Source organism: Neopsephotus bourkii, unplaced genomic scaffold, assembly GCF_033783945.1.
Source record: "Neopsephotus bourkii isolate Nb327-2 ecotype Australia unplaced genomic scaffold, CSIRO-AGI_Nbou_v1 NB_43, whole genome shotgun sequence".
Lineage (NCBI taxonomy): Eukaryota > Metazoa > Chordata > Aves > Psittaciformes > Psittacidae > Neopsephotus > Neopsephotus bourkii.
The window spans coordinates 1-16,135 of record NW_026900560.1 but is presented as its reverse complement, the minus strand read 5'-3'; the positions used below and the strand labels follow the sequence as shown (position 1 = coordinate 16,135).

General features: G+C 37.8%; 1 protein-coding gene across 1 annotated transcript; it reads right to left on the bottom strand.

Annotated features, from left to right (window-relative positions):
• Positions 1–856: 856 nt before the first annotated feature.
• Positions 857–15,796, bottom strand: TJP2 (tight junction protein 2). The gene is made up of 13 exons (XM_061347462.1): positions 15,775–15,796; positions 13,688–13,741; positions 11,583–11,707; positions 9,997–10,099; positions 8,704–9,283; positions 6,988–7,091; positions 6,675–6,828; positions 5,589–5,697; positions 5,335–5,474; positions 4,782–4,845; positions 2,660–2,810; positions 1,820–1,928; positions 857–1,162 (listed from the first exon to the last, which is right to left on the bottom strand). The coding sequence occupies exons 2-13, from the start codon at positions 13,730–13,732 to the stop codon at positions 948–950; spliced, it is 1,899 nt and encodes a 632-aa protein (XP_061203446.1). The 5' UTR covers positions 13,733–13,741; positions 15,775–15,796; the 3' UTR covers positions 857–947.
• Positions 15,797–16,135: the final 339 nt, after the last annotated feature.

Genomic DNA, 16,135 nt, shown 5'->3' with positions numbered 1-16,135 from the left:
TGAAGGCCTAAGAAATTACTGTCACTCTTTTGTTCTTAATTAGGCCTTATAAGTCAAGTTACTACAGCATACAAACAGAGGCTAGTTTTGTGAGATCAATTAACGAGGACAGAATGTACTGACTAAGAAAGAGGTAGGGGAGCTGCATAAGCAGCATATTTCAGTAACTTCAGTACAATGCAACTGTGAGCATTTTTCCCCTCCATCTTAAAGTTACAACCATCCTCAAGAATGGAAAAGCTGTAGTCTAAAAATACTGTGATTTTTTTTTTGTTGATGAATTACTACTTTTATGCACTGTGCACATTTGAACACTTACTTTTCCCTCACATGAATTTTGACTAGGAAAGCTATTTAAGCAAACAATATTGCTGTGGTTCACTTAGTAGTTCACACAATAATAAGGACTACAGCTACCAAGAAATACTAATCTTGCAATAAATTTTTGAAACATTTTTCATAAGGATATACAAAAGAAATTCAAGCACTGAAGTTGCTTTAAAAAAAGATTTATCAGAGTATTCCTGTACACATAGTCATGAGCTTTCTAAGGTATAGGGTTTTTTTGTTTCATTTTATTAGATTTGTTTGGAAAAGGGGGGTGGGGAGGAGGCAAGGAGGGAAGGGTGTGGTGTGAGGAGACGGAAGTGGGGAAAAGGCAAAAAAAAGGACCCATTTTCTAGAAGATGAACTGAAGCAGAAGATGAACTGAAGCAGCATGCTTCATTGATTGCTGAGACAGGAGCATTAGCTCTGTGTTGCAGATACCTCATCTACTAGATGTAGGTAATGCCATCTTCTCTCATCCTCACTTCACCTAATGCCATGAGGTTGTATGATCTATAGTTTTACAGGCCCAGTAAGGAAGAAATATATGCCGGGAAGAAAAAACTTTTGAAAAAAAATAATCTTACTTCTAACAATGGGTAGGAAGACAGGATACCTCCTTACCTGCTCTTATTTGGAATGATGCCCTTTTCCAGATCACTTCCAATTCTTACAGCCAGCCAGTTTCCCAGTTTGCCATCATACAGCGTATCAACTACTCTAAAGATCTCGCCTCTGGTGAATGCTAAGCTCTGTGGTGATTCTTTTTCACACTCAAAGTGAGTCCTGATGAAGAATGAATCTCCTCTGCCACAGGCCATGATGTCTCTGTAAACTAAAACACGAATTCCCATTTATTTACTCTTTCAAATATGAAAAAGTATAAAGCTGTCATTCTAGAGAACAGTTCTGAAGTCTTCCCACACACACACTCAAAAAAAACCCCCAAAATCAGCCTTCACATCCATTGCCCTTACACACACTTTATCCAGAGTGTTCTATACTTGAACACATACAGTCCTTAAAGGTACTTGCACCTTCCCAAAGCAAAAGGCAGCTTCAATATTACTGCAGGCTGTGTCTCCAACAGGAAAGCAAGAGGCTTTGCTTGCTCCTTAACTGTTCATCCATAAACCTGTCCATTTGCTGCTGTCTGACTGAATCCTTTATGACTGCCAGAAAAGGAACGCTAACATCATAAGATCTTAGGCCAGCTGGTACAGACAGAAAAGCAGAAGGAACAAGCAGTAAATTGCCATGCTTCAGGATAAGCATAGATGCTATCTGCTAATAAGGAGAGATGGAGAAGTGCTCTGAAAAACACATTACACACGCACACCTGTACGACCCTCATGGTATGGAATACAGCTATCTTTTAAAGGACTGAAAAGGAGAATAAAATGCTATCAGAAATAAGCACAACAGAGATTATTTGTGGTTCACTGACAAAACAGCTTCATAGATATACACACATTTTGTTCAAAGCACCTACCTTCATATTTACTTTGAGCCAAAATTGTTACTGTTTCACCTTTGGGAATTTCTAAGAGATACAAAACAGCATCTTCCCGAACAATGCCTCTGAAGTCTTGAGTGTTTACCTAAGTACAAAACCCAACAAATAAAATATCAACACCTGAAAGATCAACAATAAAAGGAGTAACCATAGATTTCTGTTTCGTGTAAAAAAAATAAAAATCTTAACTACTCTTTTCCATTATTATGCTTTATTTTTTAAGGCAATATTGATGTTCATTGCGATAAGAAATATTACAGCAATTAACAGCAATCTTTCTGAAGTAACAAGGTCTGGGATGTGTACAGCTAGATTGTTTCTTTAACAGGCTCCAGAAGACCTTGAAAAATCGAGGCTATCACAAGAGAAAAAAGGCAGAAAAAAAAGATACATTAGTTTCCTATTTTAATTTTCGTCAAAAAAGAAGAATGTAAGAGGACAAAATGACATAGATGATATAATTCAGAAACTGGGAAAATAAATCACTGTTACCCAAGGAAACTGGAGGAGGATGAAAGAAGAAAAATATCCTGGCCTTGTTTTGCCCCTCATCCAAGAAGCATTGTACAGAAAATTTATTCTCCTATCTTTGGACATTTTTCTTGATTAGCATTTTTCTGCTTGCTCCTTTCTTTTAAACAAACTAAAGCTTGGCATGTAATCTCCCTCAAAAACTCATTTCTCCATCATACATATACACTTCTAAAGCAATCACTTGACTTCCTAAGATCATAATTTCTTCCATATTTCCACCAAGAAGAAAACAAAACACACAAAGGTGATTTGCATTCCAGGGACACATACTTCTACTCATACCTTAAGAATCTGGTCTCCTTCCTGCAGTCCCTCCTCATCAGCTGAAGTGCCTTCTTGAATTCCAGCAATAAATATCCCTACATCATTTCCACCAGCCAGTCGTAGACCAACACTGTCCCCTTTCTTGAATCTCACCATTTTTGTATTAGGACTACAAGATTTACAGACAGGAAATGGAAGTAAGGCCAGATGTTAGGCATATGATAATAACAGGCTGTTGAGAAAAACAACTGCAACCCATTCAACAAAATCATATTAGTAATATTCTTGGTCCCTTTCTTTCATTCTTTAGGCTGTATTTACTCAGGTAAACACTGAAGGAAGGAAGCGGAGAATTTGCGTTTTTCAGAGTGAAAACTGAACTAGGAAGAGCATCTAACTGGTATACACAGACTGAACAGAACAGAAAAAACTCCCTTTTCTTGAAGTCCCAGAATAATCCCCTATGTATTAGATCCTTTCTCAGAGGCTGGGTTTTTTTTTGTGAAAACACTCGAGTTGTAAATAATCATTGTTCTTTCCTCTGTACGCTTAAGAACTGTCATATGAATTAAATTTATACCTATTTTATTTGCAGTTTAACATGTCTGTTAGATGGAAGTCCTCAAGTTCTCTTGTAATAAGAAGTATTTCCAAGTACACTCTATTACTGTGTTAAAAATCAGTCCTTTCACATTGCAGTGGGAGGTGGCTACTGAACTAGGTTCAGCTTTTTTGCTGTCAGAAAAGCTGTATGTCTGACTGACCTTCCAACACAAGAGGACAGTACTTATCTGTCAGCCTTTCTCAGTAATACCCTAAGCCTGTATTATAAATTCCCCTTCACCAAAATAATCACTTCATTAATCTGCACATCAGTGACAACATACGCAGGGTCCAACCCAGAAAAGATCTGAGAAGAGAATCCGTTTAAGAAAATACTCCAAGCTACAGAATATCCTCAAAACCTTATCTCTAGGCTTCTCTTTATAATCTCAGTGCTCCTCTCCCTTCTTTAGTCAGAAACTCTCAAAGGAAAACATGGAAATTGATTTAGTATTAATACAGTTTGAAACTTTAAGTACCTAATTATTAAAGAATCACCAGTACTAGGTTCTATTAGAAAAAAAAAACCCACGAGTAAATTTTGTAAGCAGCATTTGGTTCACATCTAAGCAGAGACCAGAACTACAACAGGCTTGCATCTGAAGAAAAGAATTTCTGCATAGAAGTTTCCAGCTTGTATAAAAACACATGTATGTTTGGCTTTGTCTTGCAAGACGCTAATTTACAAATTAAATAGATGTCATTCTCTTTGTATCTTTGTACTGTGGGGAAAGGGAGGTTTGTCTTTTGTGTACACATAAAATAACAGAAGAGGTGTAAAATACATTTCCATAGAACTGCACAGGTTAGAATGGCCCTCTGCTTAAAACAGGTTGATCAGGGCCTTGGCCAGTTATGTTTTTTAGCATTTCTGGCAGTGGATATAACACAACCTACAAGGGCAAGATGTTCCAGTGGTTAACGACCTCATCATAAAAGCTTTCTTCTTGGTATCAAGTCAAAATTTCCCATACTTCAGTTTGCATCCCTTGCTCTTTGTCCTACTACTGTATCCCACTGAGAAGAGTATGGCTCCATTTTCTCTACGCACTACGTATTGTTCACGGAAGACAGCAATAAGATGCCCCTGCAGTCCTCTTCTCCAGGCTTAACAAACCCAGTTTTCTCAGTGTTTTCTCCTATGCCATACACTCCAGCGTATCAATGTACTTCTCATCCTGGGGAGCCCCAAAATGGACACAGTACTCCAAATACTGTGCACCAAGTACCGCCAACAAGAACAGATAAAAATATACCATTGTGTATGTTCCCATGCAAGCCCAGAAGCATAGTTCTGTAACTCCTGGGTAGAAGGCAAGTCTACATTTCCAGGCAGGTACTTCTAAACCTAAGTTTTAACTCAAATTTGGTTGGTGAGAAACCATGTCATCTCTTCTTGGCATTAAGCTATAAAAGGAGTATCACTCCAATTAGGCAAAAAGACAGAACTTCAAAACCAAACCCATGCAACCAACAACCAGGTAGATGTCACTGGAAAAACACTCAGTGCAAAAGAACACAGCAAGTGCTGCCTTACCCATATATTGCTTCATCTTCAGGGCTGGGTTTAAGAATCGTTCTTGTAACTTTTGGTTGAGATGCTGGATGTGAAAAAGCCAACAGAAGTTACTGAGCTGTTACAAGAAGTTGTAAGTGGCAGCAATTTTTAACTATCTGATAGCAACCAAACCCCTCCAGGCCAGATTTCAACTTCAAGCATCTCTGACTAGAACCGATTTACTTCCCTTTTTTAAGTCTTGAAAAAGAACAAAGTTCAGGGGAGGGATACACAACTCTTTCAAGTAAGTCAGATAAGACTTCAGGTATAGCTTCATTTGGTTGCTTACAGTGATAGGCTAGTAGATGCTCTAGTAAACTACTTGCTTTTTGAGGTGGTAATTCTGATAAACAACTGCCTTCAAACAATCTCAGGTGTTTCTTCTCTCCATGCACTACTAAGCAAAGACAGACCTTGTCTCTGTGTGTAAGGACAGGGTTAACAGAAAGAGTATACTAGATGTCAACATGACAGGGGGAGTAGACATTCTGTGGCCAGGGGGAAAAAACAACCAAAAGCTTCAGATTCTGACCTGCAGGGTCATCTTGATACTTCAGTTCTTTTTTTATGTCCACAGCTGTAACAGTAGGAGTAGCAATGTCACTACTCGACTTGAATGGTGTAGGCATTGCTCCCATCCTGGACATCCTACTGGATGGATCATCTTTTGCACTAAAAGAAAGAAAAAAGTGTAGTGAAATTGTATAAGAATGCTATGTATTTTAATAATTTCTTTGACAAGCATTAGAATAGTGGACTACAAAAAAAGTAGAAGTCACTTCTCACTTTGTTTTCTCTTTCAGCTTTTCATTGGATGAATGTGAATCTAGATCAGAATGATGTAATCCGTCATCTTGAGGGGAGAATGACCTGTTAGACTCTACTTCAGAAATGTCTGTGAAGAGAACAGCAAATGAAGAAATGCAGGATTTGTTTAAATTATCTGCACACGCCTCTGATCCCGGGTTATTTACAAAGATTTCACATTTAAGGTAAACTGAACTTTTAAATCTACTCTCATTACAAGTTGGATTTGACTAGCATTCCAAAAGTGCTACATGCCTCTTAGTGCTTCCACTTGCCCATCACCCTGAAAATATTTCAGGAAGGTTTCACACAATCTTTAGTAAACACACATCACAAAACTAACTTGAACATACCACAAGCTCATTAACTAGTGTTAGCAGCCTTTTACTTGGGGTCACATATAGGTTCCCAAGCAGAAGAACATGTTCACATTAAAAGTCATCCCATCATTGCTTTTCAGCCATGAAAGAAAGAGTAGTCCTTAGACCTGAACCATATCTGTCTTCACAGTAAAACTTACAAAAGTTGCACCCAGTATTCTGACATCAGAGATGCAAATATCCTGCAATAAATAACATCCTGCTCTCCCCCAAATCCTAAACCCTTTCCAAAGCAAGATTATATTGAGAAATATTGCTCTTACACCATGAGAGATCATTTTTACAGAACAGACACTGGAAATAGAAAGCAGTTGTCCAGAGGGACTTAAATCTCCTCTTATTCTGGAAATTCTTCCCTCTTGTTGAACACTGTCATGAATGCTAATGCCCCCAGAAGAAGAGAGCAGTCAATTCATTTGTTTTTAAAACTGAACTCTTTTATTAAAGCAACTGACTTGTTATTCAGAGAAGGAAGACTGACTTTGCTAGGCCAACAACGCTGCTTCTATATGCCCCTGCCCAAACTATAATCATGCGATTACTACAAAATTTTTCTTTCACCTAAAGGAAGTGAGCTTAATGCTTAATCGACCATTAATTAGGTTTCTTTGTGTTTAGTTATATTTATTAAGAACCTAGCTCCACTCTGCATAGTTCAGAACTTTTTATCCACAATAGACCTCACCATCCATTTCTGAGTCACTGTCGTTCAGTGAAGGAATGTTGAGCAGTGTCTGCTTTCTGTCCCTGAGGACAACCAGCTGGAGCTTTCCCCGTGACTTTTCAATCAATTTTCGGGCATCAGCTAAAGACATATTCTCTGTCACTGTACCATTGATCTGCACGTAAAAAGGCAACAATAACATGAACAAGTAAACAAACAAGTCCATACTGTGCGCAAGTTTAGCAGTGAACTTAACTATAACATGACTTACTCCAAAGTAACCATACTATAACAAGTGCCTGCTAAACAGCTAGCAGTAGAAACCAGAACAGACCTTGAGAATGATATCCCCTTCATGAAGGTTGCCATCTTTGGTTGCTAAGCCAGTACAGGTCATTTCTTTTATGAAGATCTGACTTCCAAGTCGGAGACCGTATTCTGGAATCAGGGAAATAATCCACTGTATTTTAGAAGATGAGTGAGGGGGCATTTTTTTAAGATGACAGTGTATATGCAGCACACCTCATTACACCATGAGAAAATACAAAAAATGCAGACCTAGTAAACCCACTTAACCCTAGGCTAACTCTTCTTTCTCAGTGCTGTCATTATAGTGGGAACAAACAGCAGTCTGAAACCAACCATGGGTGATTAGTCTGGACCTTCAACAGCAATAGAATGCCTTTGTTCTGTCTGCTTATTAACATGCTGGACTAAATTATCTCTCTGTATCATATTCTGCATGGTATAGAGAGGGAAAAGGGTCAGAAAGTGCTTACAGAAGAGTGTTTTTTTTTTTTTTTTAAACCAGTTACTTATTGCATGCTGACCTGTCCTATCGGTAGCCCAGTAAGTGTTTTCAGTTGTTTCAAGCAAAGGGCATTCCATGCCCCCTTTATTCTCTTTGATACAAGTTACTTGGATCAGTGTATTTACTATTTAAAAATAAAGGCAACAGTCTTAAAGCACATACATCCTAGAACAACAGACAAGGAAAGAAACACTTACATGCTCAAAAAAAAAAAGAAAAATTAAAATCACATTTAAGTGATTCTTCAGAGTATCCTTATGAATGGCAGAAATTATTATGGAATTAATACCTACATATAAAACTTCACAAAGACACCTTAAGTTTCTCCTTATTTGCATACCTATCTGCATTATCTTTGAAAGTAGAAACATTATGTGCAGGGAAAGAAGAGGAAGGAGGAAAAGGGATCCTTGCCAGAGTCCATGAAAAAAAAAGGTTAGCTCTTCCATGCGAAGATTATGTGAGCAAAAAATTCTTGCATAACAGATTTGAAAAATAAAAAACACCCCCCACAAAACTTCCACAAACCAAGATGCTCCCTCCTGCCAAAACCCCCCCAACAAAGCCAAAACCAATAACCAACTCTCCCCACCCGCAAAAAAACCCAACAAAAACAAAACCCAAGAATACCCTGAAAACAGAAAAGATGTACAACCTAATCTCAGATACACTTTATAGCACAGGAGTATTTCACATCAAATGAAAGATTAGGCTTTCGGCATTCATTTACACACTCTTAATACTCAGCAAGGAAAGGCTGTTTCAGCTGTTGCTATTTCAGTATTCTTTAACTACATCCTGAAGTATGAGACCCAAACAATTCAACAATCCTTGGAACTAATTTAATTATACTGAAGGACAGAAGCACACTATTGAAGGCAGAGCCTACTCTTCACCCACTGTAGCTGACCCTTTTATACATGTGCCAACTGTAATCTGAATCATGATCAGATCCATGTTTCCTACCAGAACCAGAAGAACAGGGCAGAGATAATGGAAAACTGAAGGACACAGTGGCTTTAAAGGACTGAAATGATGTGGGCGAACAGTTCTTTGTTCAAAGGTAAAGTTCAAGGTGCTGAGGGAAAAAACACCCCAAACCAGCCACAGAAAATAAAAGAACAACCTAAGCAGTCAGTTTGAGAACTCAAAAAAAGCAGAGAATATTCAGCTCCTTTCCCTCCCTGACAAAAGTAACACGTTGTATTACAAGACAGCTCCTCTCTTCCCCTCCTGTACCTTCATTGTGTCTGCCTTTAGTTAAGAGAACGCTGATTGGTCCATTCTGATCCTGTTGTCCTAGGTACTCATACTGACGGTGTATTTCAGGAGAAGGACTTCGGGAACGAAGCCTGTCCCGACTTCGACTCCTCACTTCCCTCCCATATCCAGGATCAGGTTGAAATCCATGACTACAGCTGGGTGGGCTGTAGTCTCCTCTGTAGTCCCGTTCATAGCCACCATCCCTGTCAATGCTCCTTCCCCTGCTCCGATCTCTTCTATAGTCTTGATCCAAGCTCCTGTCAATGCTCCTACCACGACTTCGATCATGGCTGTAGCTGCATTCCCTGTCACGGTCTCTGCTTCGGTTACGCCCTCTGTCTTGTTCATCTCGATAGCTCTGATCCAGGCTGTTTCCCCAGCTTTGGCTGCGCCCTCCATTACCACTGTGCCAACTTCTGTCACTGTAGCCACTTCGAGCACTTTTGCCATCAAATTCTGCATGGTTATCCATTACATCTAAAGCTCTGTCCTCGTAATCAACGGAGGGACATCTCTTCAACGCAGCAGCCTGCACTTTCCTTGGTCTTTTCACAACCTGTTTAGTGCAATACAGAACAACCAACCAAAAAAAACCTCTTACGGTCAGAATGTGAAATTCAACAGATGAATATTCTTCACAATGGATTCAGAGAAAACTCTCACACTTCAAATGGGGGTAGACGGGAGGGTGAGAACAATGTTCTACCTACAGAACAACCAGTAAATTAGATTATATAGATGGGCATAAGAAATACTTAGTAACTGGGATAAAAAAAATAGAATTAAAAAAAAAAAAATCAGAGCAGCAACCACATACTTTTACCTCTGCAAAAGTACCAGTAATAAATACTTATTTTCTTTTTCTAGATGACTTGTAAAAAATGTGACAAGCCCCAATAAGACAGAGTTGTAGATGCCTCTCAACTAGTGAAAGCCGATCTGCACAGCAAATTCTTGGACAAGGTCTGTTATGCAGGACATCACATGCCTCACGTAACTTTTGTGTTTTTTCTAACTACCACTCATTACTCACTAAAATTGAAGATTGAGGATATACATTTTTCAAAAGAATAACTTCGCGATGCTGTTTATTTTCCACTTGTTTCACTTGTAGAAGCTATGTCTTTGCTTTGGTTTATTTACTGTCTACACCATACTGGGCAAAGGCTTGCTTTGCTTTATGCACTTACAAGACACTTAATACAAGAAAACCAAAATCTTACACAGGTACATACCAATGTAAATTGGACACATCTGTAATTTACTTACAATGGTGGCAACTTTTCCACTTTTCCTAAGCTGCTGAACTGCAAACGAATGTGGAACGTTTTCCATTGGGGTCCCATTAACTATGATCACCCGGTCATTTTCTCTGGAACATGAAAAAGGCAAAAAACGAAGAGAATAAGAAAAAAAAAAAAAAGAAAAAAGGGAAAAGTATTTGAGTCTTCATGAAAACTGGAACAATCTATGTTTTTTTCTAGGAGAACCTTTAGATTCCATTTACTTTAACAGGGAGTTTTGTTATACAAGCACTACAATACCTGAATAAGCTTTTAGTATGTTTAGAAGCTAGACTTTGTGAAGCAGTGTATATCTTTGTACATGTACTATGCCCATCTTAAGTACCTTGCCAGAATGTCAAAGATGATTTTCTTTTAAAAGAATTGTGATGACCATTAAAACATTTTTTTTTTCTTTTAAAACTCCTTGTCTTTCACATCTAGTGGTAGGGGTTTGGTTGGTTGTTTTTTTTTCGTATCAACATAAGAATTTCAAGAGAGCTTCAAACTGCTGCAGCCATTACACTGTTCTGACAAATCCCGAAACGTATCACTCCAGTGCACTTTTCTAGAAGACTGGTATTGAGGTCACATCTACTCTGCAGAAAGGTGACTGGGGAAGGAGAAAGGAGGAGAGGGGAAGAACAATGACACTATAACCCACAAAAAGTCCTCCATACGTTAAAACATAGACCAAAAGAGATTACTAACTGGGCAATTCAGACCTCCTGCATGTCAAATACACCATTAAGACTTAATTCAGTCACCCCCAGGAGACAGCCCCATAATGACTAATTGAAAAACCAGTTTCTTGCAAAAAGGCATTTCAGCACAAGAAATGAAGAAGGTGAAAAAAAAGATAATAAAAAAATCTACCACTCCTTGTATTAATTTAATCTGGTGACTACTCAGTTACTAACCTTACAGTCAGACCATTAGCTTAACCAACTACTGGTTACTGTATGTTTTATGCTAAATAAAAGAAATCTTTATACCCATTATTTTCTTTTCACTGTAATCAAGTCACATCACAATCGTCTTTTTAATTAAGGTTACATTCTTTAAGCCTTTCTTTGTAAGGCACCTTCTCCAATTCCTGAATGATTTTTGTGCATCTTTTCATACCTTTCCAACTCCTTTTACTGAATGAGTATGCCAGAACAGCATGCATTATTCCAGTATCAGTTTCACCTGTGCTTTATGCGAGAGTTAAAATAGTTCGCAGTCCAAAGATGATATCAAATATTGTTAACACTACCTCAAGAGCTCCCATCTCTGTATGCTCACTCAACCTTAGAAAGGATTGCAGGCTTTTAATTCCCCCTCCACTCTGAAGGTTAGATCTATATTCCTTGGTTTGCTGGAGGAATGGCTTTGCATTCAGTTTTCTTCAGAATGTACTTTGTCTGAATGTGCCCGAATTGCTTGATATTACCTTATCATCAATTTACCTAGTATCTTACATAATTTGTGGACATTACTTTATTCCCAAATCCAGGTTAATTATGGAACAGAATGGCTGATAGTGGTGTTGTGTAGGGGTCACCGCTATAAACCAAAGAAATTGCTTACTGAAGTAATCCATCTGCTGGACCACCTGGGAGAACATCCGAAATGACTATTGATGTTTCACCATTTTCAAAAAGAGGGTTATCTCTGCCGCCAGAAACTGCAATCCCAAATCCTCGTTTTGAATCCTTTACAACAACAACAAAAAACCAAACAAACAAAAACAAACAAGAAAAATCAATCCCAGCCATATGCATTTTGATAAGGAGAAATAAGGTAACATGAATGTTCCTGTAATGGCACCCTACCTCAACATTATTTAAAATATGACAGTTGTGTGCAGAGAGTTGCAGAAATACACAGCACCCCTAGATTTAAAAAAGGAATTCGTTTACAGATCAATGGAACAAGACAGTATGTTCCCATGTTCCAAAACCTCAGTCTACAGCCTTGTGACAGTAATTAAGCAAAGGACTCACTGGCTTAGCCTGCATTTTGTTCCACCGCCCCACTAGTTCTTTGTATCAAATTTACTGTCAGATAAATCTATTTTTTTTGTGATGCCTGGAAAATTGTAACAGCTTTTCCAGGATCTCATCTTTATCAATATTGCTATCTAGTTTGTAATTACTTACTCTTTGGCCAGACTAAACAAGATCAGGGCTGATTACATAAAGCAATCAGTGAACCTGGAAATTCTCTATAATTATCCCCTCTCAGAATCAACTATTTTAAATACGTAATTTATGCCAAGCTTATAGTCATAGAAATACCAGATTCATAGAAGCCCTAAGATGGCGTTCATAAAATCATTCACAGACTCAGGGAAAAACAATTAGGATCTGAAGGAAGCACATCTGTAACACTAGACCTGACTACTGCTAGCATAACTGAACTGCAGACAAGAAGGTGTGTGTAAAACCACACATTTTGTTAAACACAAAGGTTTATGTTTATCAGCTATTTAATGTACACTTACTATAACATACAAATTATGTTGCATTTAACAAAATGTTTTAACATAGTGCCAAAGTAATACACCAAAATAAAGTGTTGCTGTTCTCTTAACTCACATTTAGTGTGCAGTCTATCAGATGCCAGCTCACATTTCATTAATGTCAATATTAATTGGTTATTCCTTTGAGGAATTTTAAACAGCACTTCACTTCCCACACCTTTGTTTTACAGGAAGCAGCTTGATGCCTTGAGCCAAAACAATACAGCTTCAAAATAACAGTAAAATTCAGTGGTAATAGCTGAGGCACCACGTCCAATAGTCTTTGCCACTTCAGTAGTTTAAGCCTGTCTCTGAGGCAAAGAAGTAATGCTCATTTACACAATATTCAAGATCTGAAAACTTGGACATTACAGGAACTAAGGTCTGGTTCTACAGTGTTTCTCCTGTCTACCTCTGTAACCTAGAAAACAATTTTTTCTCAACAATTCAGCACATGAAACAAGAAAGATCACTATTTTACACTAGGTCATCCAAGTTGAGTTCATTGCAGAACATGTGAAAAGATGTAAGGAGCACAGTAGAGGTTACTCACTGAACTCAGATCATCAGAACAGTTGAGAAGACCACCACCATCAAAGTGTATATCCTGTACCAGTGTGTGGCAGCCTAGCCATTGTAAACAAGTGGTCTACTATAACTTAGAAGGGCTCTATATAATGAGATGGTTCCTCTTTTCTCAGAAAAATTGCTAAAAGTGACATCAGTAGCCCACACACTTTAGAATTTGGTGACAGTAGTTTTCTGCTAGATTCTACATTGGTAGATATTAAAGTATATAAAAAATAAAAGCAGTGCAAACATGTTCAGTTATTATTATAAGCTTGGACATTAACTACAACTGCTTGATAGAACCATCTGCTATATGGCTGGCATGTGGTATATTACATTGTCATGACAAAGACCAAACATCAGCAAATGTATTAGCACTTAATTTGTTAATTTAATTTACTCTTAACATTAAAGAGTCACACTATTGCATGAGTAACTAACTGGCAATTAACCTTGAAAATGGAAAACATGCCTGATCTGGACAATAAATTAATCCTATTCCAGACTTAGATATGCTAATAACATCTATCGTAAAATATAGCTAAGAGTAAACCAGGGCTTGAATATCTGTAAACTAAAAATATAACAGGCACTCACTCACCTTTTGTAAGGTCACAGTGTACTGTTCCCATATCAGCTCTTCCATGCCTGGGGCCTGTTACACACAGAAACCGATTAGTAAAACACAAAGGCTACAACTATCTCAATTAAAACGTGAAATACCCTATTAAAACATAGGTATAAAAATAATATGCATACTCTGATAATTTCGTAGAGATAGTATGAAATGTATGTACTTCAATTAATTATGAATTTTCTTTTAAAAATATTAATAGGTCAAGGATGGTAGAATCCCTTCACATTTCTCCTATTTAACAGTTCATTCCAATTTTCTGTAATAGTATTACCTAGCAAAAGCGTTTAATCCAGATCATACCGGCATTATACAGCCCCACTTCAAATAACACACAAAATACTCTCCACTCCGGTATGCAGTAAGTTTACCAGTTAAAAGTGAAGCTTTCAAAATGAACTAGCCTTCAAATCTTTTGCTTCTTGCTCATGTGGATTTAACAAAATGTTCATCCACTATGAATTACATAACCGAGTATTTAGCTTCCACTTGAAAAATTAATTTCTGAAGGAAAGCACAGTGTGTCACTATACAGCACTGGTATATTCAGTTTTGTGACACTTCTCAGAAACATTCTTTTCCACATTTCCAGTTAAAACTGATCCTGAACTCATCAGTTTATCTGATATAACCTGAAATCTTTCCAACATCACAGCTTAAAATATAATACAGAATAATCACATTGTGATGCATCATATAATATACAGCCAACCCCTTCAGTGCCTTTAAAATGAAAAGAAAAATGAACCACAATCTTTGATGCAATGCAAATATTTCAAAATCCAAAGCATCCATTGCAGGAAAAAAATCCAAGAATTACATGAGTACGTACATGCTATAGGGTTATCTGGTTTTACTGCGAAAAGTGGTGATCTCTTTCAGGAATTTGTTAAGAATTTTCTTGAAAAACTGAAGTTCAGACAGAAGCTCAGTTTTTACTTAAACAGTCTTTTTAAAGGCATTAAAGGAATTATTGGCAACTAAACTCCAAAACAATAGACAGAGAAGGGGCACAAGAAGGGTATGCCTGTACTTTAAGTCTTCTGGAAGTACAGAACAGTTTAGCAAGCTATGGACATCATCACTGGAATGAAAAGAACCCTACAGTGTATTCTTCAGTGGATTCCGAGCACCCCAAAGAGGAACCAGATTTACATTTTCCATTGCACATTCACTGTATTAAAAAACAAACTTAAAACACAAGTCCTGGTCAGAATTTCTGAGGGAATATGCAAGATATTCAGCATTCTTCAAGAATTTTATAACACTGAACTGTGTTAAATTTCCACTGTTCTCTCAGAAAATGCACAATGCTCTCCAGTTTCCAGAACCTTCTGGATGTTACTGAAATTCATTAAAAATAGCTGGAGCAGAGGATGACTTGCATTAGAAATAACAGAAGTATTTCTAAATTTCTACTTGTCTAGACCAGGCAAGAATGAGTCACATTTATAATTGTTAGTGTTATTATTATATTAGTATGTCTTAGGTCAGGGAATTACTCTGCTGAAGCACATGATGAAGTTATTTTATCCGATATTCCCATTTAACCAGTTGACATGTCTGACCCTTCAACTTGCTGACAAGTTTCACTAAATATATTCCCTTACAGAAAGAACTTTCCAAAAGTAAAGATTTTCTCCTTAACTAAGCACTTTTTCTGAGCCATTGTTACGCTGCCATAAATAGAATGCTTGTCTGGCTTGTATGAAAACGTGTAAACAGTTTACTTACTAGTGACCCTTAGCTCCACCATCACTGTCCTGGCTCTTCTATATGATATATTTAAGCTCTGCAGAAAACCAGTCTGTGCTAAGGAAGGGCCTCAGTGCCTTTTTAAGTTCCAGTTGACTTAACTGAAGAAAGTTTTAGAAATGAAAGACAGCATCAAATGATGGGTAAAATCTGAAGGACAAGCAGGTGGAATCAAATTTTGTAGAAGCAGGGGAAATGGAAAATCTTTTCCATCTTTCTCTCTGCATAAAAGCCTCAAAAACTTACATGTGTAACAAGAACATCACTTATATTCAGTTTGTACTGTATGCAGTTCTTACCAACACTACCTCCCAGCCTAGAATACTCAGTCCAGCCCTGTGCAGGCAAAATAGCAAGGCAGGCAGGATGCAATCGACCAGAGCTTACTACCTGTGGGGACAAAGAGCAGCATAGTTGCCTTACTCTTCCACGAACTCTAACATCAGGTCTTTCAATATGCTACCTACTGAAAGGCCTGAGAAATGACTACTTGTTCAGTACAATACTGCACTGAACAAGTAGTCAATACTGCTGCAGTCAATACTGCAGAAAAAGGACTGAGAAAAGCACAGTAAAAATGTCAGAGACAGTTTTAAGGGTATGAAAGAGGTAAGTTCACAGAAATTTTCCTTCCAGAAAACTAGGCCTGCCATGAGAAGC

Excerpts from the sequence above, each read along its gene's own strand:
- TJP2 (XM_061347462.1), bottom strand. The coding sequence starts at position 13,732 with ATGGAAGAGCTGATATGGGAACAGTACACTGTGACCTTACAAAAG. Across the intron at positions 5,475-5,588 it reads AAGCTGAAAGAGAAAACAAA|TGCAAAAGATGATCCATCCA; the intron begins GTGAGAAGTGAC and ends TCTTTCTTTTAG. Across the intron at positions 1,163-1,819 it reads GGCTCAAAGTAAATATGAAG|TTTACAGAGACATCATGGCC; the intron begins GTAGGTGCTTTG and ends TTCGTGTTTTAG.